Consider the following 25,465-nt stretch of genomic DNA (forward strand, 5'->3'; position numbering starts at 1 on the left):
ATGTTTATTGTGTGGAGTCCGAGGAACAGGTAAACAATTTTATTGATAAACGTGTAGATTATTGGAGTGCTATTTTAAAAATTAATAATAAATTGGTGCGTTTTAAATTGGATTCTGGTGCAGATGTAAATGTTTTGCCTTTGTATTACTTATCACAAATAGGCGTGTCCAAGAATCAATTGATTAAAAGTAATACAAAGTTAAGTTCATACTCAGGTGAAACCATACATGTATTAGGGAAAATACATCTTAGAGTTTATTATAAAGAAACCATGTATGTACTGGAATTCAAAATAGCTGATGTCCAATCTTGCCCAATTTTAAGTAAACATAGTTGTCTTGAACTAAATTTATTACAGCGTGTCATGTCGATAAAATCATCTAATAGTGTTCCAGTGTTCTTAGACTCATATCAGGATGTTTTTGAGGGTATAGGCTGTTTACCCGGATATTATAGCATAAAGTTAAAAAATGAAGTGGAACCGGTCATACACGCGCCACGAAAGTTACCATTTGCAATAAGGGATGATGTTAAGAAAAAGTTGTTAGAAATGGAAGCTCAAAATATTATTGCGAAAGTAGAAGGCCCGTCGGAATGGGTGAGTAGTATAACCGTAGTAAAAAAGGCAAATGGTGATTTGAGAATATGCCTAGACCCCAAAGAATTAAATAATGCTATCAAACGCGAACACTTTAGATTGCCCACACTTGATGAAATCTTAAGTAAGTTATCTGGTGCCAAATACTTCAGCACACTGGATGCAAGTGCAGGGTTCTGGCAGGTAGCTTTAGATAATAGCAGTTCACTGTGTACTTTTAACACGCCATTTGGTAGGTACAAATTTTTAAGAATGCCCTATGGTATCTGCTCAGCCTCAGAAGTATTTCATAAAAAAATGGTCGAAAATTTCGATGATTTAGAAGGTGTATGTATGTATATAGACGATTTGTTGGTATATGGCAACACTAGGGCCCAGCACGATGAACGATTAAAGCAAGTTCTAGAACGATGTCGGAAAATTAATTTAAAACTAAACAAAGATAAATGTAAATTCGGGTTGGAAGAAATAAAATATCTAGGACATAGAATTTCTAAGAACGGATTATATCCTGAAGATTCACATCTTACAGCAATCACAAATATGCCAATACCTAAAAATAAAAAAGATGTTGAGAGACTGTTAGGCTTAGTAACATATGTAGGTTCATTTATACCTAACTTATCGGATAAAACATTGCCTCTAAGAGAATTACTTAGGAAAGAGACAGAATGGCACTGGGATGAAAGACATGAGAAATGTGTGCAGGATTTAAAGGCATGTCTAATAACACGGCCCGTGCTTCAGTATTACTGTTTGAAAACACCAATAGTATTGTCAGTGGACGCCAGCAAAACAGGATTAGGTGCGTGTTTAATGCAAAATAATTTACCAGTGTGTTACGCCTCGAAATCGTTAACTACTACGGAGCAAAGATACGCACAAATAGAAAAGGAGTTATACGCCTGTCTGTTTGCCTGCGAACGTTTTAATCCTTACATATATGGTCGCGAGGATGTTACCATTGAAACGGATCACAAACCTCTAATAAGCATATTTAAAAAGCCAATTGTAGATGCACCCTTACGCTTACAAAAAATGTTGCTGCGATTACAACGCTATTCGTTTAGATTAATATACAAGCCAGGCAAACATCTATACATAGCAGATGCATTATCTCGTGCCTATGAGCCGTGCGCGGTGATGAGTCAGTCGGCCGCCGCACGCGGCGATGGTACGAGCTCGAGTCGCGAGCTTGATGAAGTATGCGCAGTGGTCCAGCACGCGGCCCGCGTTACGTCACAATATATCTCGGATGAGCAATTTATAAACATTCAAAAATATACGGAAATTGATGATGAACTTGTTCAGTTAAAAAAGTATATATTGCATGGCTGGCCCATAGAAAACAACAAGGTAGTTGAGGTAGTTAGACCTTATTGTACATATAAAGAAAGTCTTTCAACAGCTTACGGTTTAATCTGGAAGGACGACCGGGTCGTTATTCCAAGGTCGTTGCGGAAAGAAATGCTAAATAAAATACATTTAGGACATATGGGTTTAGACAAATGTAAGCTAAGAGCTAGGGAATCAGTGTTCTGGCCGCATATCAATAAAGATTTAATTAATCTCATATCAAATTGTGACGTGTGCCTGTCGCATAGAAAAAATAATCAAAAGGAAGAATTACAGTCGCATGAAATTCCCGATAGGCCTTGGGCTAAGGTAGGCGTTGACTTATTTCAACTAAAAGGCCTGGATTATTTATTACTGGTAGATTATTACAGCAAATATTTTGAAATAGTTGAACTGCAGTCTACTACAGCTGAAACAGTCGTAAAGTCGTTGAAAAATATATTTAGTCGTCAGGGTATACCTAACATAGTAATGTCTGATTGTGGTCCTCAATTTTCATGTTTTAAATTTAAAGAATTTGCAAAAACTTGGCAGTTCCGTCACATAACCTCTTCTCCATATTATCCGCAGTCCAATGGACAGATTGAGCGGACCATACAAACAGTAAAAAATATTATGATTAAGAGTATTGAGGATGGTACCGACTACCGCCTTGCTTTGTTGGAGTGCTTAAATACTCCATTGAGTACAGACTTGGCTTCTCCTGCAGAGTTACTACAAAGTAGGAAGTTACGCGGCATCATTCCACTCAGTAACAAGTTACTAAAACCTAAAATACAAAGAAATGTAAAAAATAATCTATTAAAACGACAATCTAACCAAAAGCTGTATTATGATAAAAGTTTTAGAAAATTGTCGAAGTTATCTGTTGGGCAAAAAGTTAAATTTCTAAATGTAATAAAAAATGTGTGGGTTTCAGGAATAATATCACGCATCTTAGGCGATCGTTCATATGAAATAAAATATTCAAATGGACGCACTACTAAAAGAAACCGTAGACACATCCGTTTAGACACGCGGGATCAAGAGACCGCGATAGAAAACAAAACATGTAACTTTGATTACGACGACATTGCAGTCACCTGTTCCTCCGAACCGCAACGTAATGCAGATAATAGAAATGTGCCTAATCAATATGTTACTCGTTTCGGCAGGACAGTGAGGCCACCGAATAAATTGGGATCCTGATGTGAAACAAGACTTCAATCTGCATCTGTGTAATTTAAACTAAACAGACAATGTTTAATATTATAATTTCATAAAATTTTTAATTTTAATAATGTATTTAACTAATCTTAATATTTACACATTTGATAATCAAATATCGTGAATAGTTTTGGTTATAATAAATATAATAAAATGCCTATTTCAATGTTTAATATTATAATTTCATAGAAATTTTTAATCTTCAATAATGTATTAATATTTACACATTTGATAATTAAATATCGTGAATTGTATTGGTTATAATAAATATAATAAAATGTCTATTTAAACTTAACATATAACGCACCATCTGATTTAATGTTAAAAGGATTTAATTAATATATTAATACTAAAATATTTATCCAACTTTATTAAAGGTGTGTAAAACTTGTTGAGGATTATGATGTGGTAATTTAAGTATGTTATAAAATTATCAAATAATAGCTAATTGAATTTGTATACATACTGTAGGTTATAATTGTTTGAAAGATTGAGAATACTGAAAATACACTGTAATTTAATATAATCTAATGATAGTGCAGGTAGATACCTAATTAGATACCTATTATAGGCCTTAAGTAAGATCAACTCATTATTATTATATTTAATCTATTTTACGTCTATAATACATTGTATTTATTATGAATACAATCAAATACTCATAATTTTAATTATTATGTATATTGCATGAGTTAATTATTTTTAGTAATAATTAAACAAAGAAATGTCATAAGCTAAATATAAAAGATATTGCATGCTTAATAGGTACCTACTAGTGAAAAACATCAATAATTATGTTTCCTTGGAAGGATGATGTCAGGTAGTTTGATAACTAATGTCAATATTTTGTTATGTGCTTTCACCCGCATCTTATAGAATTAAATCAGTCATTGCTCAGCCCTGTGTTTCATTGTACGTGCCTCACAAACGTTTACAAAATAAAAGAAAGTCGTGTTAGTTACTTCGCTTATAACTCAAGAACGGCTGAACCGATTTAGCTGAAAATTGTCCGGGAGGTAGTTTAGAGCCAGGAGAAGGACATAGGATACTTTTTATCCCGTTCGAAATTAAAAAAAAAGTCTGCTTATTTATTGCCATTAAGGCGGAACAAAGTTCGCCGGGTCAGCTAGTGACTACATAAAAGTTCTTTAGAGTTTAAATTGCATCACACGAAATGCGGTCGTACGGATAAAGAATTTAAAGAAACTCATAAAACTAATTTATTTATGCAAGTAGGCTTTTAAAAAGCACTTTTACACGTCCCAGTATTAACTCTACCACTGAGTCTGCTTCAGGACAATAAATGGGCCAGTGCTGAGAAGAAGCAGCGCAAGAAACTCATTCACTATTGTCACACTAATCAACCCGGAAAGGGATCGTAACCGTATCAACTCGATGCGGTCAGTATTCTTTGTATGAAACTCCATACTGCAACGCACACTTATCCGCACCGTAACGTAAACGCCTCGCCTCGCGGGTGACAGCGCGAAACCCCTATCCGTCCCCCGGACACGGCCTGAGCCGAGGTCCGAGCCTACCGTGGCGCCCTCAGGCCGCGTCCGTAGTCCCCTCGATCGGGCCCACTAGAGTGAGCCCGCCGTAGGCTGGACTTTGGTCCAACACCGCGGTGGGCAACCCTCTAGTTNCGAAAAACTCAACTTTAAAAGACCAACACCTTTCAAAAACCTTAACATCCTGGACTGCATCTCGTTTAACACCAGGTGGGATTGTGCTCAAATACCTGCCTTGTCATGCATAAAAACTTAACCTTCAAAAACCTAACTTAGAAGGAAACCTGAACAAACGAAACATTTCGAAAAGCAACGCGTTTAGGAACCCTAACTTTCGAAAACTTCACTAATCAAAAACCAGACTTTTCGAAAACCGCATTTCATACTCAGAACTGGACCGATTCGGCTGATTTTGGTTTTGAAATTATTGTTGTAGTCCAGGGAAGGTTTAAACGGGGAGGAAACTGTTTGTACCTATCAAAGAAAAAAATATGGGCGGTACGAAGTAGTTCCCTGGGCCTACTAGTTGTTTCATAAATCTATTCTCCAAAGCAGGACAACCGCGAGCCGCCCAGCACTACCCAATCCGAGCAAACTGCGGAACCAAAGAGTCAGCAAATCTCCGAGCCTATCGTAGAAACCACCACCGAGACCACAACGGTCGCGACCACGACCACGACTCGCGCGACGACCACTACCACTCGTACGACGACCACGACGACGACTACGACAAGGCCCACGACAACGCTTGAGCCAACGAAGTACTGCATCGTGAAGAAGCCGGAGAGTGATGATCAGGCGCAGTATATCAAGATGGGGGAAACGAGACGGGTACGTATATATCATCGATAATTGGGTACAGCATCAGACCATACGGTTTTGTTGTGAAATTAGCACCAGTACAACTACTTAAAATGCCACTGCTCAATTTGATGTGCCATCGTCTGTACAATAGCTACACCAACAAGATTTTAAAGATTTACTTATTGTTTTTTTAGAGAGTATTTACACTCGAAAAATATACATACATAGAATACATACACTCGAAAAACAAACACATAATTATCAATTTTAAACACTTGTGAATCCTGAGGGAAGGCCTTAGTTCAGCAGTAGATCATCTAGTTGACAAAAATATAGCAACAGTTTTAGACCTTTAATCTTATAACCAAAACATCACAATTCCAGCTGTACCGTTCTGCGGAGCTGGCCGAATGCACAGACCTGTGCGTCTGCGAGGCGTCGCTTCAAGTATCCTGTAAGGTGGCCTGCGTCCCCCGAGCGCCTTGCTCGTCCCGACTTGCCCACTACTCGCACGCTGCGCCGGCGTATCAAGCATACAGGGGTCGTTGCTACTGCTATTCTGGGTCGTTTATCTGCATGAGGCCCAATCCTGGTGAGTAAACTGATTTGTTTTACTCATAAGCGAACTGTTCTTATTTTTCCACTACTTGCACGTCACGCCGGCGTATCAAGCATATAGAGGGCGCTGCTACTGCTATTCTAGATCCTTTATCTGCATGAGGCCCAATCCTGGTAAGTGAACTGATTTGTTTTACTCATATGCGAACTGTTCTTATTTTTTCACTAATTGCACGTCGCGCCGGCGTATCAAGCGTACAGGCAGGGGTCGGTGCTATTGCTACTCTGGATCCTTTGTCTGCATGAGGCCGAATCCTGGTAAATGAAATGTTTCTTTTCATAGGATACCTTTTCTTTCTTAATTAAGTTGCCTTTTTTACTCGGGGAATGCAGATGCTATCTCAAAGTGGAGCGAACCTGCCTACGAGATGCCCATTCACCGGTGACTTCACATCCTGTTAACCCCTCCAGCTAAGTTAAATATTATATGGAATGGAATACGCTGTCTGCTGCTGTTTTTCCTGAACACTATAATCCGGGCCTTTTCAAGGCGAGAGTGAATAGGCACTTACAGGGCAGATATGTACCATCCTAGACTGCATCTTACTCAACACCAGGTACGACCGCGGTCAAATACCTGCCTTGCCCTGCATAAAAAAAAATGTATGCGTTAGAAGTGGGTTTACCACAATAATCTGCGGAGCACAATCCACAATGTAATCGGCAGTTCGATACTGACACCGATGGGCTATATTTAATCGTCGCCTTCCATTCTTTAACTTTCTTAAGTCTGAATAGAAGAACACGGGTCTCAACGCTTCTTAATTTTTCCAGTCTTAAATCTGTTCTTGAGTTTGGTGATTTCTTCCAAGATACGAGCTTTTATAGTGACATAATTGGTTTCCAGGTGAATACAAGCTGCCCGAAGGCGTGTACTTACTGCTGGGCTTCAGCGCGGTAGACGAGGCTTTGCTGCGTCCGCACACCGGGCTCGGCGCTGAAGATGCTGTCCGTCTACTCCAGCAGTATCTGTATACTGTGCACAATGATGGGGTCAGTAGTTTTAGAAAGAAAACCACAATTACGCAGAACTGACGGCCGATAGAGTACCAAAGTTCTGCAGGTCTACTCCGAAATGTTTCTTTCGGGTCTGTCTGACACCGTTGCTCATGCTAACATCTCGGTTTGCGTGAGTGGGATGACAACATTTAACGTTATTCGGAGTAAGTTTCTGCTGGAACGGATGTTAGGTACAAGCAAGCGCAGTGTGTAATGTCCACCAAACAGCCAAAATTACAGGCAGGGCACATATCACGCAGAATTTATGGTCGGTGGGGCATCTGGAATGGAGGCAATGTACTGACTAGTGTAGCGTGGAACGTCCACCCACAAGGTGGACAGATATATTATAAATTATAAAGGTTCCAGGAAGACGCTGGTTACAAGATACAAGCCACTACAAACCGGCCTATATGAAAATCATTGGATGTTCAGCAATAAAGCGTGATGAAGTAACGATACATACAACCATTCATCTCTTCTCATATTTGACCGTATTAATTTCCAGACAAACTGCACTCTGACCCTGTTCAACATCAGCAACGAGAACGTGATCATCTCGGCGAGCGTCCCGCAGAGGGAACAGGAGTCCCTACGGGAGGCTGGCGAGGCTTTACTGGATCGGGAGAAGGTATTTAATTTCTTAAGAGACCTATCTAGGTATTTTTCTTTTTTCTTTTCCATGTCTACATTGTCAAGAGCTCCATCCAAAATCATTATACTATTTGTATAATTTCATGTCTCATTCTTTCTCAGGAGGAATGTATTGACGTCCTGAAAGAGGTCAAGACCAGGATCAACACCCAACACGAAGATATCTCCTCTCACCTACTTCTCTCTATCTTCAAGATCGCTGAAGTGGACGTGGTCTACCCCGCACCCCCTAGCTCGGCCATCACCAGCCATCGGCCTCAAAGCCTCATTTACCTCTTCATCATCCTCATCACCATCCTATACAACGTCGAATTCATCATCCCCGCCGACAAAATCGTCAATTTTATATCGNGAAATCCAACACCCTCCTTCTGGCGCAGTCGGGTAAAAATATACGTCGTCGTCGTCGTTTCAGCCGAAAAACGTCCACTGCTGGACAAAGGCCTCCCCCAAGGATTTCCATGAAGACCGATCCTGCGCCTCTCGCATCCAGGCACCTCCCGCAACCTTCACCAGATCGTCGGTCCACCTAGTGGGAGGCCTGCCCACGCTACGTCTTCCGGCTCGTGGTCGCCACTCAAGAACTTTCCTGCCCCAGCGGCCATCAGTTCGTAAAGCTGAAAAATATACGATTTTCTCTTAAACATTTTCGACATCAAAAATATTGCTCAAACTCGTAATCATCAATTTTAAACACTTGTGAATCCTGAGGGAAGGCCTTAGTCCAGCAATAAATCATCTAGTTGACAGAAAGCAACAACAGTAGAGACCTTTAGACCTTTAATCTTATAACCAAAACATCACAATTCCAGCTGTACCGCTCGGCAGAGCTGGCGGAATGCACAGACCTGTGTGTCTGCGAGGCGTCGCTTCAAGTATCCTGTAAGGTGGCCTGCGTCCCCCGAGCACCCTGCTCGTCCCGACTTGCCCACTACTCGCACGCTGCGCCGGCGTACCAGGCGTATAGAGGGCGTTGCTACTGCTACTCTGGATCGTTTATCTGCATGAGGCCCAATCCTGGTAAGCAAACTGATTTGTTTTACTCATAAGTGAACTGTTCTTATTTTTCCACTACTTGCACGTCGCGCCGGCGTATCAAGCGTACAGGCAGGGGTCGGTGCTATTGCTACTCTGAATCCTTTGTCTGCATGAGGCCGAATCCTGGTAACTGAAATGTTTCTTTTTATAGGATACCTTTTCTTTCTTAATTAAGTTTCCTTTTCTTACTTTGGAAGTGTAGATGCTGTCTACCTACAAGGGGAGTGCGTGGAGTGAAACTGTCTACTAGATGCCCGTTCACCTGTGGCTTGTACACCGTGTTAACCCCTCCAGCTAACCGTTTGCCTTAGGAGGGGGTTTACCACAATAGTCTGCGGACGGGTTTCAACTACCGACAATCCACAATGACTAGACAAGATACTGACACCGATGGGCTATTGTCGCTTTCCTTTCTTTCACTTCCTTAAATCTGTTTTTTTTTTTTTTTTATGCTAGCCAAGGCAGGTATTTGACCGCAATCGCACCTGGTGTTAAGTGAGATGCAGTCTAGGATGGTACATATCTGCCCTGTAAGTGCCTATTCACTCTCGCCTTGAAAACGCCCGGATTATAGTGTTCAGGAAAGACTGTTCTTGAGTTTGGTGATTCCTTTCAAGATACGAGCTTTTATAGTGACATAATTGGTTTCCAGGTGAATACAAGCTGCCCGAAGGCGTGTACTTGCTGCTAGGTTTCAGCGCGGTCGACGAGGCGTTGCTGCGCCCTCACACCGGGCTCGGCGCTGAAGATGCTGTCCGTCTACTCCAGCAGTACCTGTATACTGTGCACAATGATGGGGTCAGTAGTTTTAGAAAGAAAACCACAATTACGCAGAACTGACGGCCGATAGAGTAGCAAGGTTCTGCAAGCCTACTCAGAAATGCTATTTTAGTAGTTTCGGGTCTATCTGACACCGTCGCTCTTGCTAACATCTCGGTTTGCGTGCTAGGGATGACAACATTCGAATTTTTGGATAGCGTTTTTCGAGTAAGTTTCTACTGGAACGGAGATCAGGAAGCGCAGCGTGTAATGAATGTCCACAGGCAGGGCACATACCTAATATCACGCAGAACTTACGGCCGGTGGGGCATCATGGCTCTGAAACAGAGGCAAAGTTCTGACTAGTGTAGCGTGGGACGTCCACCTACAAGGTGGACAGAATGATGATCTTATAAAGGTTCCAGGAAGACGCTGGTTACAAGATACAAGCCACTACAAACCGGCCTATATGAAAATCATTGGATGTTCAGCAATAAAGCGTGATGAAGTGACGATACATACAAACATTCTCATATTTTACCGTATAGGTACATTTCCAGACGAACTGCACTCTGACCCTGTTCAACATCAGCAACGAGAACGTGATCATATCGGCGAGCGTCCCACAGAGGGAACAGGAGTCCCTCCGGGAGGCTGGCGAAGCTTTACTGGATCGGGAGAAGGTATTATTTAATTGTTTAATTTCTTGAGAGACAACCTATTTGGGTATTTTTTCTTTTTGTTGTTTCCATGTCTAGACTCTAGAGCTCCATCCAAAATGGTTTGCCCACTATGTCGGCCGTTTGGTGTAGTGGTTCAGAGCGGACTACTATGCCGAGAGGTCCCGGGTTCGATTCCCGGCCGGGCAGAAATTTAAATGATGAATTTTAATATCTGTGACGGGTCTGGATGTTACTATGTATAATATGTATGTATTAAAAAAAAAGTATATAAGTAGTATATCCGTTAAGCTAGCACCCATAACACAAGCATTAAGTTGCTTACTTTAGGGCTAGCTGGCGCTGTGTGAAATTGTCCAAAGATTTTTTTTTGTCCAAAGACTATTTTTAAGATAACTTCATGTCTCATTCTTTCTCAGGAGGAATGTATTGACGTCTTGAAAGAGGTCAAGACGAGGATCAACACCCAACATGAAGATATCTCCTCCCACCTGCTTCTCTCTATCTTCAAGATCGCTGAAGTGGACGTGGTCTACCCCGCACCCCCTAGCTCGGCCATCACCAGCCATCGGCCTCAAAGCCTCATTTACCTCTTCATCATCCTCATCACCATCCTATACAACCTCGAATTCATCATCCCCGCCGACAAAATCGTCAATTTTATATCGAATTTATTCGATTATATAACAACTTCGAACGTCGTTCCTTTCTTTAACGAGAGATATAATATTTTGAACTTTCTATCTATTTTGAACGAAGAATTTACTGAAATTATATATGTACAAACATCGCACGATGCACACGCTTATGTAAATGCACAAAACGAAACTATCACCGAAGTTAAAGTAGATGTAAGTGATCTAGATGTAAATATTTATAAGGAAATGATACATATCATAAAAGCTGTGAATATTACAATATTTGATAATTTTAAAAAACTTGTTGCTGATGCAATTATACTTAAATATTTTTCTAGAGACGTGTACTATGAGATTGGATGTACTATTACTGTACTGCTTTTTTATTTCTTTGTTGAGAGAGCGTCCTCTTCTAGAGTTGAACTTGAGTCCGATAGCCTAGGTCTGAAATTAGTAGTAGTTTGAAGACTGAAGATTATGAACTAAACATATCATAGTTAATATATTTGGTTTGTTTCCGACTTAGACTGGTGCTTTGTAGGTGGATCTTAAAGGCTGGGTTTTGTAAATAAGTGTACGCCTTTTACACTGGTAAATTTTTGTTAATATACAATAGTTATCTGCTATAGACACGATTTGAATTTTTTGAGATGTTCTGCATTCAGGATTTTATAGAAAAAATATTAATAGTGGTAGAAAAGCAAAAACTTATTAAAACACTACACAGATCGAGAAATATCATCATTATTACAATTTAATTATTTTTGCAAGTAAAAATAAATATTGCACAAACATTAAAATCTTTTTAATAATATAAAATGAATGAACGTTAACTGTTGAATATTTTTAAAGTTAAAATAACTAAATATTAAGAAGTCGGGATCTATAGCAGAAACAAGTTATCCTTTTATTTCTCTTACAGTAAGTTGTAGTCGTCTGAAGTAGATTGCCTTTCTGTTAGACTGTATTTAGGAAATCGTATATCCATCAATGTGTAAGCACCTTTATAATGTACAGTGACGGGCAGAAATTGGAAAAATATAAAAAATATTAGATAATGTTGTAATGTTGTGGTAACCCGTCAAGGATAAACAAAAAATTTAAACTAATCCTACTAAAATTATAAATGCGAAAGTTTGGATGTCTGCATGGATGTTTGTTACTCTTTCACGCAAAAACTACTGAACGAATTTTGATGAAACTTTACAGTATTATTCTTTAAAACCCAGAATAACATATAGGCCATAATTTATGACGATCTGTGACAAACTAAATTTCACGCGGGTGAAGCCGCGGGCAAAAGCTAGTGGAACACAAATTATTATGACGTAAAACAAGAAAATAAATAAAAAACATATAAAGCTAACGTTGCATAAATTAAATTATTATTTTACATATAGCTATTTCAACTAGAATCAGAAATACAAAAAATACTATAAAACATGCAACAATTGATAAAAAAAAGTTAAAAATATCAAAGATATAATATATCTTTTTATCATATTATGAGATTTTTTTTCCAAAATGTTTTCTTTGTCCGTCACTGCACTAACGATTTGTAGAAGACACTTATAAATGTATTTCTGGGACATTACACGATTAGAAATAATGTAACGTGTTAAAAATGGTAAAACAAGAAGCTTTAATTTGAAGTAGAAATAGATTCTTGTGTTCTAAAGAGTTTTAAATCCTAGTGGTGGTAGTAACTGAAGCTACGGTTAGGACACTATGTAAAAAGTGACTATATCTTGTTCTCTACTTTTTAAATTGATGTTATTTCTTTTTTTTTTTGTTTTCTTAATATTGGCATTGAAATGAGTTACTTTTTTTTTACAAAATCCGTTAAATAGTAACTTTTTTGGAATCATGGATTGCAAAATCGATTTTTTGAATCAAAAAATATTTTTAGAGAACAAAAAACACGCGTGGAATTTTAAGTTTTTAAAATGATAAATAAAAGATAAAATCACAAGTCACTACTATCGTTCACTGAAAGATTTTTGTTTCAAATAGATAATTAGAGTTAAGTTCTTTTTATAAGTTACACTTAAATAATACCTTCACGGTTCAAAAACACACATATCACATATTAAGTATAATAAAAATATTGTAGGTATTGTTGTATGTATTCTGTGATAAAGTCTTATATTGAACGTTTACATATCACTTTCCATCTATTTAAGTATTTAAAATGAAATTATAATATACATTAGTCACACTTTTATTACAACTATTTTAGTTTATATCAATATTGACTCGTTGTTTTTATTAAATTTATATCTTCTATCTATTATATAAAAGAAAGTCGTGTTAGTTACTCCACTTATAACTCAAGAACGGCTGAACCGATTTAGCTGAAAATTGTCAGGGAGGTAGTTTAGAGCCAGGAGAAGGACATAGGATACTTTTTATTCCGTTATTTATTGCCATTAAGGCGGAACAAAGTTCGCCGGGTCAGCTAGTAGTTCTATAAATTGAACGCAGAGTATGTAGGAACTTTTTTGAGGAATACCTACACCTTCATCTTTATATTACATCTACATTATTTAGTATAAAAATATGAAACTCGTAATAAATCCACTAATATAAATTGCACACAATTATTTATTTATGATCATGAAATAAAACTATAGTTAAATAAGTTTATTTATTCAAAGTTATATTTATTAGTAATATTAATAACAATTTGTGCAATAATAAATAAATAAATATAAGATAATATTTATTTATATTTCAGGGATAGCTAATGGCCTTATGGCCAGTCGATCGCAAGAAGATTTTTTTTTAATCAACTAGAATACTAGATATTAATTTTTAATAAATTTGTTTACGTTTGGCTGAAATAGCTATCCCTGGCTATTTTTTTATTTAATTAATTTATGTATCATGGAAAAAAAAACATGGCGTATTTTAATTAAAGGCCATTATATTTGAAAATAAACTACTAGTTACTAAAATTTTATTTCTTCTGGATAGATGGCTAACAAAACTGTGTCCTTTTTGTTATAGGAGTATTTCTCAAAAAAAATGTACGTAACGAAACGGTAGTAACGAAATAGTAAGGCCATAAGGCTTGTTATACACTGGCGAAATATTGTGAATGCTCTTCATTTATTCAATTCGAAATATTTGTAAGTATGCACCCAAATACGGGGTAATATTAAGGGGTTAGAAATAAAATAAGGGAGTAATCATTCATACTATTTTAATAAAATTATTTTTGTTCCATCATGTTTATCCATTTTGAGTCGTTCTCTGTAAGCTTTTTGCCTTTCGGCATTGGTTTTTGGCGGCATTCCTAAAAAAACAAGAAGTAATCACATAAAAACGTAATCTAAATGATTTGATAATTTTTTGCTGGTGGCACTTCTGTAAAGCAGATAGTATCCAATCCTTTTGTTATTAACGCTCTATATTTTTTGAAATAAATTAAGTAGTGAATATTACTATGCTTAGTCAGGTAATAACAGTATACACTCAGCATTATGTTGTACTTTTTCGTAACGTAACGAAATTCGTAAAAAACGTAACAAAATATTAGACAAAATGAGATCAGAAACAAGTATTTTTTTGATAAAATTTGTTACAGCAAATATAAAAGCTTACTAAATGTTCGTACCACACGTATTACAAAAAATGGTTAAATGAAGACTTACCGTTCTATATAAAATCGCTGATTTTACTGCCTGTTACGAAAAAGTAATCCCACAAAACACACACGTTTTCACTAATTTTCGCGATAGATGTTATGGCGGAGACGTCAGGCCAACAGCCATTCAGAGTGCAGCTATTGTTGTCCGTGTAAAATAAATACGGAATTGTTCAGAAACCATGGGAAAGTAGAAATAAATCGTAACTAAAGAGTAAATAACGAAATAGTAAATGAGAGCGACTCATTTTGTTTTTTTGCTTTAAATTGCCAATTCATTATGACACCCCATAGAAAATCAATTTGATACAGAAACTGCGATTACTGTAGAACGATAATACAAAGAAATTTACAATAATTTAGTTACGTATCGCATTTTATGAAACAAAAATACATGAAAAAGCTAGGGTGGCAAACAGGTTTTTGTATGAAAGGTAAAAAAGGACTATTTTTAAAATATTTAAATATTTGGTAATAAGTAGGATTATAGCTATAATTCTTCGTTATCTTAAAGATTAATATTCATCCTTCAAAATTGTGTGTGTGTTTTTTTTGTGTGATGATTTATAAATATAAAACTTTTGAACTGTTTCAAAGCACACTTTTTTTTTTCAAAATGTACATTTTTTTTGAGAAATACTCTAGTGAAAATTCAGAAAGTTTTATGCCTTTTTAATTACTTAGCCAATTTAGACATATCAACATAATCATGATTATGTCATGTTAAATAGATCAAATTATGGCTTTTAGTTGTTGTTTTGATGGCATATTGTATTTTGTGCCCAATTAAACATACGTTTTAAATTCTTCAAGTTAGTTAAATTTTCAATCATCTATTCTAAAATATTTGTTGAAATCTAAATCTTTTTTATCATTAATGTTATCTATGTTATTGTGTTTAAATATTGTGTAATGTAATTTTATTATGTATTGGACTTTTCATCTATTTACTGCTTGCTTAGCGTTTAAAACGATTTTTATTTGTGGCGAATTTTGAGTATATTTGTGAGAGCCTTAACACTATGTAACTAAATTTAGCACAGGCAATAATTGTTTGCTTCGAAATTTAAAAAAAAAAAAAGCTAAAAACGAATACTTACTTCGCAAAGGTGATTCTAACGATACATATCAATAAAGCTCAATTTTGTACCTATCGTATCTCTAGCATTAGATGTTGCAAAGCAAAAATATGAGCGTACATCTTTATGTAGCATAGAGTTAGGAACGTAGATATATCTAAAATAAATTTATAAAAGAAAATAGGAAATAATTTTTCTAAATTGTTTCTGTTGTAGGTGTGACGAAAAGAACTTCTTTTGTATTTGCTAAAGTTTTATATAAAAAAAGAAAATGTATATGTAAAATTGGTTCTTCATTTTTACGATGTTAAATTTTGAATTTATAGATTAGAAAACTGAATGGTTCATTGTGAAGGACGTCCTTTTACTCAGTACATTAAATAATATATGAAAAATAAATAAAAAAATATGTATTCGTGCACTTGCCACATGCCTTCCATGTAAATAAATTATAGGAAAATAGTTATAAAGTCGTTTAACAAGCAGAGAAACTGGTTTAAGAAAATAATTCTTATGTATAAAATAAATAAATATTGCACTTCTAAAACTAGGGAATTATTATCATTTCAACAATGAGATCAATTAGGTAGATCTTTCCTAGGTAGATTTGGATAGTTGACACCATTTACCAATAATTCCAAGTCATAACTTAAAAAAACACCCAACTTTAGGTCTACCAACCACAAAGTTTTCAATTTCGCAAAATAGTGACAGAGTTTAGTTATTGGTGCCTACTGCCTTACAAAGCCAAGGTAGAATTACAGCTAAAAAAATATATAAAAATGTTATTTCAAATTGATAGGTCGTGTCAACTATAAAATTGATATTTTTTTAAATGTTTATTTTGTTATATTTTTTCTCGTTAGATGTTTACAATATTTTCGCAGCAAATTATTATAATTCATGTTAATGTTTCATACATAAATAAATGAAATATTCTTTGTTTTAACTCTTAAGGTATCAGTAACAGTTGTTCAACAGTCGCTTTTATGAAAATAAAATTGTTGTGTGTTAGAAAAAATGTCTGGCGACAGATTTTAGTAGTATCAATGTATAGCAATACTTTAAATAGTAGGGTTTCTTTAATACCGGTTTGGGAGAAACATTACTTAACTTGAATCATATTTTTTCATCCCTTCTTAATATTTTCAAAATACCTTTTTATATAATTTTATTCCGTGTACATAAAAATATAGGTAATAATACTTCTGAAGAAAAAATATTTTGATACTTTGCAACTCTCTGCCTTAACTACGTTTTCAAATAAGCTTTTGTATAGACCTTCCAAACCGATATTGAAATTAAAGTAAAAATATATTGTGAATACACAGCACAGTAGTGATATGCGTAACTGAGCTTCTAAAGAAATTGTTTTATACACCATTACATATAATAGCATTAAATATATGGTATTATTTACGTCATGTGACGGCTCTTCATTTTGTTGTAGCTAAATAAAGAGGTTCGTATAAAAAGTGTTTCATTAGAACAAAAAAATCTAAAACATACATACTTCTAGCCCACAAAATCCTTTTTTTTTTGCGAAAAAACCCTAGTTCTCTACATAAATGTGCATTATGATAGTTACACCACTATTCATAGAAAAGTGCCCAGTCTCCATTATAATTCTCGTACCTATAATAATGTACTTTCTACCCTTTATGCCTACCTACTTACACTCGTACAATTTAATACTTGTTTTAAATGTGATTCTGAGCATGGATAATATAATTAAGGGTAGTGACACACGGGCTTGTCGCGGAAGTCCAAGGCCCGCCATACACAGACAGTTTGAAGCAGCTAGTATCCGACAGCTTCAAGCTGTCCGTGTATAGCAAGCCTAAGGCTACGGCTGGATACTCGCGACACCCCCACTCGGGCGATGACGGAACGCCGCGGAAGTTTTAGTGGGTATATCCCGTCCTTTTCAGGACGGAGCAGCGCCCTGAGCCGAGAGTCCCACACACCACCCTATCCCCCGGCAGTGGTGACGGTGCGCAAAGCATTAAATTTACTCCGCGACAAAAAAAAGGGACACACGGGCCACTGACCGCAACCACAAAACAACGCCAGGCATGTTTTCTTTCCTATTTATTTATTATTATATTTTCATATAATAGAATAAGGTCTCTGTCTCTAGGGTTGCCAACTATACTGTTTTGAACAGTATTATACTGTTTTTCACTAAATTATACTTTTTACTGTTGAACAAAAATAAAGTATACAAAATACTGTTTTCAGCTAGCATCACTAGTATCCATAGATATTTTTAAAAGTAAATGCCCAACACCACATTTAAGTACGCGTTGTAGAGCTATACTGTTTGTTTTTTTTCTAATACTGTCTGTTTTCCTTCTCCGACCTCTAATCTTCTAAATATATAAAAGGAGAAACTGACTGACTGACTGACAGACCAACGCACAGCCTAAACGGCTAAACGTAGGCACTTGAAATTTGGAAGGGACGTAGTTTAGGTACCGTAGAGGTGCACTAAGAAAGGAATTCCCGAAATTCCCACGGGAACGGGAATTAGCGGAAAAATCCTTTTGTATGAAAAATCTAAACCGCTTAAGTTAGATGCTTGAAATTTGGTGTGCAGGTACCTTAGTAATTTTAAAGCTTAGGTACAACAGGATATCGTGAAATTCCCACGGGAACGGGAGTTAGCGGGAAAAAACATATGTATGAAAAAATCTAAACTGCGTAAGATAGACGCTTGAAATTTGGCATGCAGGTACCTTAGTAAACTTAAAGCTTAGTCACAACAGGATATTGCAAAATTCCTACGGGAACGGGAGTTAACCGCTGAAGATAGATGAAGGGGGCAAAACGGGATCCACGCGTACGAAGTCGCGGGCGGCCGCTAGCAGAGGCGGCGTAAGGCGTAAGCGACGTGGGCCACCGCCTACGGCCTCGCGGTACAAGGGGCCTCGCGCATCAAAAATTTTGAAAAAATGTATACATGGTGGAGATGACAATATCACAATACGAACATTGACTATTAAATATAAATTCTTGATAGCTAAACAATGAAGTTAAAAATAAAAATATATTTTTTTCCAAACAAATTCAGCCATAATCAAACACAAAATTAAGCAACAACACGGTTTTAAGTGACGGACATTATTCTTTAAATAATCACTGAATCAAGAAATCAGAAACTGTCAATGTATAGACCTTTGACCCTTTTTTTTATTATTTCATAAAATCCGTCTTCAGGTCGCCACAGAACAAGGCCTCGCGAAATCTGTCTTGCCCACATCAAATTTAGGTCTTGCCCCGCCTCTGGCCGCTAGCTATCATCTATCTATCTATATAAATAAAAATGAATTGATGTTCGTTAGTCTGATTATAACTTTAAAATGTTTGTCGTAGTTAGTCCAGGTCTAAACGATGAGTAAATACGCGCGCGATATTGTTTTTCTGTGACAGACAAAATTCCACGCGGGCGAAGCCGCGGGCGGAAAGCTAGTATACTTTATATTTTGAAAGAAAAGTTGGCAACCCTATCTGTCTCATCAGTGATAAGGACTCGCCGCTCACTTGACGCCGGTGACCGCCCACAAAGAAAATCTATGGAAATTACAGGAAATAAATGACCGGTGACCCGTGTGCGGGGACTCTAATGTTTAGTCATAAATTGACCCAAAATTAGGGTTAGACTTATTTGTTTGGCATTAATTTGCAAGATTTCCAGTCTATTGGGGTGTAGGTAGATTAATTAAGTAAGTACCTAACTACCTACGAGTACCTACTAACCTAGCACACGTAGGTACCTTTAACCTACCTATCTATATTATTGTGTCAGTGTGTAATAACAAGAAGCTGGAGGTGTTACTATGTATGGGAAAAAACCTATCCTACCTACATACCTTCATTTATTATTGTGTGTAGGTACTTAATGTATTTCTATAGGTTACAAGATATGTAGAAGGTAAGAAAATAAATTACAATAATACTTAATTATTGTTTCATTTATTTAAAAATAAGCAACAAAAATCAGTCTCGAAATGGCACTGCCAAAACTTTGGAATTCGAATACAAAAGTAACTTTATCTTACAATAGCACCTGAACAAAAACCGGTAGATTTTTCTTCACGGAATTAATAGAGCGAACTAATTTACTTCTTTTCTTCCTTCTGCTCGGTTCCGTTGGTTTGTTGATCCTTGATTTCTTTCCTGACAGGGCCGGTTTGGGTGATAGGAACTGCTCTCTCGCCCTTGATGGCGTCTGGAATCTTCTTCGGCGCCGTGATGGTCAGCACTCCATCCGAAGACAGTTTGGATTCTACGGTCTCCGGTACAGCTCCTTCGGGCAGCGCGTAACGCCGAGTGAAACAACGAGAAATGTACCCGTGTTCATCCTTCTTCTCCTCATGTTTGCCTTCCACCACAATGTACCCGTCCGCAGTCTTCACAGAAATCTCCTCCGGCGCGAAATGCTGAACGTCCAACGTGATCTGCAACTTGTCTTTTTCGGACTTGATGCTGGATCCTACGTCACGAGCGACCGCTGCAAGGTGTCGCCACGGCCGGTAGTATTCTCTGGTGATCGCAGGCGCAGCCACCACGCTCAGAAGATCGTCCGGGGTCAGACCAAGACCGAAGTGCTGCTCCATCAAGTGGCGAGGGCGGCGGAAGCCGAAGTCGTCCAAGAAATATGGTAGAAGAGACATCTTGATGCGCTTGGTAACTTGAACACTTGAGAACTTCAATAGAAATCTGTAGACAATCGCTTCAAATCGCTTGAAGTTGTAAACACCGCTTGAAATCGCTTCGCTTGATTTCTCGCTAGCTTTGCTTGTTTCCAAATGACTACAGTGGCGCCTTTTTCGGTGGAATTTATACTCGCGAACAGCGCCATCTAGTATCGAGTAGAAATTTCTCGAACATCGGCTATCTCCAATGTCGCCAGGGGCGCCTAGATAAGGGGCAGCATATAAATATGATTATATCGGTTTTTTTAGCGGCTATTCTAGTTCAATAAAATCCTAGTATGCGACCGATATTTATTGATCTGTTGTGATCGCTACAAATTTCCTTACAGTTCGCCTCCGAGTTCTGTGTTAGGATAATTTATAAAATTGCTCTTGTTTTATAATAATTTTAACAACAATTCTCCTATGATAGATCTCCTATGAGATAAATTATTTTTTTATAAGTATTAAATATCGACTGACATCAGATCCGCAAACTCACTTCATCGATTCACTTACCCATTCAAGTTCTATTACTTACTCGATCGTTCACTTTTTTGTAATTCGAGTCAGTCGCTATCCAACCTCTGCAGTAAGCAGACGTCTCGAGGAAAGTTTGTGAAGTGTTTAGTGGTGGAAATACTGCTCGAGCAATCCCAGGTTACTTATTTTTTTATGTATTTAAGGAATATTATTGATTAGTGATTGTTTGATTTTGTAATCTTATTTTTTACACTGTACACTCATAAATTATTCGTGAACTCTTTTACCTTCATCTCGGTATCTTTTGGGGAGTGGTACTATGAATCAGAAATTAGAATTTAGGACCCTCTCTGGAGAGGGTTTGACTAGCTTGTTCAGAAAGAAAAATGTTCTAAGTCTGGATTCACTGCTTTATTACACTACATAGAAAAAGATTTAAAAAATTCTAAGTCCTAACTCCATACAAATACGCTCGAATATTCGGCTATGTCCTGCACCACCTTTGCTACCTAAATCTGAATGAATGTATAATAAAATTATTAACTTTTGTTTATACAAAACTCAATGAGTTTCAATAAATAAATAGACATAAATAATAATAACCCTATTCCCAAATAAAAAAGCTACGACTCATTAAAACTCATTGACTTTAAAAAACAGAAAGTAGGAAATAATCAAATCAAGTACCAATCTCTCTACAGATTTAATAAATATGTAATAATTTTTTTTGGAAGAATCTCTTTATTTCAGATTATATTGAAAATTGTTTATTTATGAATTATGAACTCTTAACGCTAAAACTAAAATATTATTTATGAAAAATTTATTTTGTGTAACATTAAAATGAAACAAAATTGTATTTATTGGTAACAATTATATAATTCATAAATGTACAACTCTCAATATTATGGTTAAACAAACAATAAATTGTTAAGCAATGTTTTACAAAAAAATAAGACGCAAAATGAATGCGGCCCGCGAATTTAGCTCCACTGGTCTTGCGCAGCAGTCGCGTCAGTGAATAACGCCACGCATCGTCTGGAACGTTATCGAATGTTCGGGTAGGTCATGTATACGTANGGTATTTTAAGATATTCATTTCGCATCACAAAGTTGGCAACTCCGATAATTGGACGAAAACTAGCGCACTTACCCTATACGTAGAACATTCGTCTTCGTTTCGAGTTCATGCTACAAGGCCGCGCGAAAAGGTGTGTCGTAAATTTTTACCCAACTGCAGGCAGGAGGGTGGTTTTTTAATGATGAAACAATGATTATCTTTTACGTATGAGTCCCTTTTACGTGTTTTATCTATTAAGATAAATATGAGTAATTTCAAAGAAAAAAGTTTCAAATGATAAAATATTTTATTCGCTTGAAAAAACGTGGTAAATAAATAACATAGGCATAGGATAATAATAAGTTGCTAGCAGTGGGAACACTTCTATTGAAATCATTTTTTTTAAATAATCTAATTTTTTCCAATTTTTTACTGGTCCACTTTAATAACAAAGGCGAATTCTAAATTCTAAATTTCATACGTATCGGATTTTTGCAGGACTGCATAATCAAATGCGATATTTATGTGAATGTTTAGTAGGAAGTATTAAAAACTACTAAAAACGGGATCTAGCAAAAAACACTACCTGTAAAAAACCGGATATCGCCGTGGCAAAGAGCCTTTAGTCACTAATTTACCCACATGTTGATATCATGTTGAGTTTCAGTCAAAACAAAACGATGTAAACATAGGTCTCCAGACTAAAGTATTGATCGCCCTCCGTGTGACCGTAGACAGGGGAAGGGGCGGCAGCTGATTGGTACAGGATTCCTGGATTCTATCCTATCCCTAAATTATGTCTTATTACAATATGTGTTTGCTCGTTTCATGGTTTCATAATAAATATCTCCCCTTAGTCCGCTATAGTAGTCCAGTCATGTATGTGTGTAAATTAACTGGGATTTTTTTTAACTAAATTAAATAGTTTTTCTTCAAATACATCCCGACGTACGCACAGCCTTAAAATCTATTTTTGTCAAGTCGTGGCTTAGTCATTTTACTGCCCAGTTCCGATCTGCTGCGCTCTCAATATTCAATGTAAACAAATAGGTAAAGCTCACAAAATTAGTACAGCCGACTGCGTAGTTTTAATTCGACCTAGGTTGTCCTTTCGCCCTTTTGCTCCCTAAAAACACACACACGCAAGAAAGACGACATCTAGTAGCTTCCATACTCACACCAACACCTAATTTGTTTTGCGACAAGGGCGTGCTAGGACTTAGGATTTGAAACCCGAATTTCCGAATTTCGATATTCCGTTTTTTTATTTCGGGTTTCAAAATCAGGAATTCAGGACAGATCCGAAAAAGACGAGAAAAAAAGATGCAATCTAAAATTATTGTTGATCGTGACTGAATAAAACACTATAAAATTCACTTTAGTCAATCAAATTTTAAAGACCAATCAATACCTATATTTTTAAGTTTTTTAACCATCCATCATAGACTGCATCTCACGTCTTATCATCAAGTGCGATTGATGTCAAATATCTGTGCCTTGTTCTGCGTAAAAAAAATCCCACTTTGTAACACAAACTAACTGGCCAACAGCTATTACTATTAATTTACTGAAAAAAAAAATATGATTTTATGCACAATTCGTGTAAAAAATAAAAAACACTGCCTAATTTTTTAAATGTAAATTTTTCGAACCACCCAAAAATTTTATTAAAAAAAATATCAAACGGAAAGCCCGAATTTTCGATGAATCGTATTTCACCATCCCTCACCACCCCTACAAATTAATACAACGAATCGTCTGGCAAGTTCGAGATTTTTCTACTCGCTACTAGATGGCGCTGTTCGAAGGGTATAAGTAATGACGTCGAACGCCGGCCGGCATATTGCATTTGTAAACAAGCTCCGAAGTACACGAAAGTGAGATAAATAATTTACTCTAATCCAACGTTAAACTTCTATCCACGAAAAATGTCTCTGCTACCGTATGTATTGGGACTGGATGTTCCTCATGTTCCTCGACGCCCCATAATTCATCACCCATTGTTGCCAGCCAGCCGGCTTTTGGATCAAGATTTCGGCTTGGCGCTCGGGCCTGATGACTTGCTGACCGCTGTCGTGGCACCTTCACTGTCATCAGAATACTACAGGCCATGGAGGCATCTGTCAAACGCCGTTCGTGACATGGGATCCAGCATTAAGGTGGAGAAGGACAAGTTCCAGATCAACTTGGACGTGCAGCATTTCTTGCCCGAAGAGATCTCCGTGAAGACTGCAGATGGGTACATTGTGGTGGAGGGCAAGCACGAAGAGAAGAAAGATGACCATGGATTTGTTTCCCGCTCGTTCACGCGCCGCTACGCCCTGCCGGAGGGAACGCACCCGGAGACCGTCGAATCCAAGCTGTCGTCGGATGGAGTGCTGACCATCACGGCGCCGAAGAAAGTATCAGACGTGTCCAAAGCTGAGCGTCCTGTACCCATCGCCAAAACCGGCCCAGTCAGGAAGGAGATCAAGGACCGGACTGTGCCTGACGAACCGAAGGAGGAAGAGAAGTAGGATCTCATTTTTTTAACTGTGATTTTGTAATCTCGTGATGCGTTGCATTTAAAATTCGTATTTATTCCTTAATCCAAAGTTTAGCAGTGCTAGTGAACTACTANGACTACTTACTAATTTAAGTTTGATACAATTCGTAATAGTCATCTGTTAGGTATGTGCTATAATTAAACTTTTTCGTCTTTTACTCCTGTTTTTTCTTATTGACCTCTGAATTTTTACATCCATGATGAAATAATTTAGGTAGGTAGTTGAATATATTTAATGTAGGTAGGTACCTACATTTGTTTGTTTTAATAAAGTAGTCACCCACATAAAAGTCCATAAAATCATACATTACCTACCTACTTAGCAAAATTCACAAAATTAAGCTCTTGAGGGATGATTTTTTAAAATGGGGGGGCTTTTTAAACCACCAAAAGTTTTACCCACACTACACGTCATTACGATCCTACTACTTATTACCCTACCTACTTCACACAGCTCACATTCCAATAACCTTAGATTAATAAAACCCAATAACTGATTGAACTCGTTTCATTCTAGACGAATACTTTTCTGTCTGGATTACGTGGAAGTTGATTGACCTTTCAGGCATTGCAGAATATAGGTAGGTATTGCCATGCGTTGGGCGCGGCTGCATTGATCGCCCGGTGAGATGCACGCAAATGCATGAGAGAGAGGCTAGTCTAGCTAGGTAAAGGGCTAGCTGTTGGATCATTGACGTTGTGATAGGGATAGAGACATGTGATTTTTGGTTTTACGAAGGTAATACGATAGAGAATAATAAAAAGTAATAAAAACCACATGTTATAGGGGCATTTTTTGGAGAAATTTATCAAATAACCAAAAAAACACGAATTTAAAAGCAGATTTTATTCAAAAAGTATCATTTTTTATTATTTGTTGGCCTTTTTTGTGTATTTTATGTATTTTTTTAGTATCGCCTGTTATTTAGCATTATTACTGTTTTTATTTTATCAGGATATACCGCTTAGTTTAAAAGTTATTACGTTTTCTTTACAATAAGTAATTGGAAGAAAAAAAAAACTCAAAAATTTTTTGACCTCTTTTTTGTCGATAAAAATAGGTCTAGTTTCATCTATTTTCATATGTACA

The 25,465-nt window shown here is 36.9% G+C and overlaps 3 protein-coding genes across 3 annotated transcripts; 2 read left to right on the top strand and 1 right to left on the bottom strand.

The window, feature by feature from the left end:
* Positions 1 to 551: 551 nt before the first annotated feature.
* Positions 552 to 11,579, top strand: LOC114358379 (uncharacterized). The gene is made up of 10 exons (XM_028312333.1): positions 552 to 599; positions 5,228 to 5,503; positions 5,861 to 6,068; positions 6,942 to 7,087; positions 7,602 to 7,724; positions 7,850 to 8,131; positions 8,560 to 8,767; positions 9,438 to 9,583; positions 10,105 to 10,227; positions 10,644 to 11,579. The coding sequence occupies exons 1-10, from the start codon at positions 552 to 554 to the stop codon at positions 11,325 to 11,327; spliced, it is 2,244 nt and encodes a 747-aa protein (XP_028168134.1). The 3' UTR covers positions 11,328 to 11,579.
* Positions 11,580 to 19,568: 7,989 nt separating this feature from the next.
* LOC114358387 (protein lethal(2)essential for life-like) lies at positions 19,569 to 20,416 on the bottom strand. Its single transcript, XM_028312345.1, has one exon. It carries the CDS (start codon positions 20,264 to 20,266, stop codon positions 19,712 to 19,714), a length of 555 nt encoding a protein of 184 aa, XP_028168146.1. The 5' UTR covers positions 20,267 to 20,416; the 3' UTR covers positions 19,569 to 19,711.
* A 3,241-nt stretch (positions 20,417 to 23,657) lies between these two features.
* Positions 23,658 to 24,443, top strand: LOC114358386 (protein lethal(2)essential for life-like). The gene has a single exon (XM_028312344.1). It carries the CDS (start codon positions 23,759 to 23,761, stop codon positions 24,344 to 24,346), a length of 588 nt encoding a protein of 195 aa, XP_028168145.1. The 5' UTR covers positions 23,658 to 23,758; the 3' UTR covers positions 24,347 to 24,443.
* Positions 24,444 to 25,465: the final 1,022 nt, after the last annotated feature.

This window comes from Ostrinia furnacalis, unplaced genomic scaffold (genome assembly GCF_004193835.3).
Source record: "Ostrinia furnacalis isolate ACB-3 unplaced genomic scaffold, ASM419383v2 OfSCF3905, whole genome shotgun sequence".
Taxonomy (NCBI): Eukaryota; Metazoa; Arthropoda; class Insecta; order Lepidoptera; family Crambidae; genus Ostrinia; species Ostrinia furnacalis.

Bases quoted from the DNA above. Each gene is read 5' to 3' on its own strand.
- LOC114358387 (XM_028312345.1), bottom strand. From the start codon at position 20,266: ATGTCTCTTCTACCATATTTCTTGGACGACTTCGGCTTCCGCCGCCCT.
- LOC114358386 (XM_028312344.1), top strand. From the start codon at position 23,759: ATGTCTCTGCTACCGTATGTATTGGGACTGGATGTTCCTCATGTTCCT.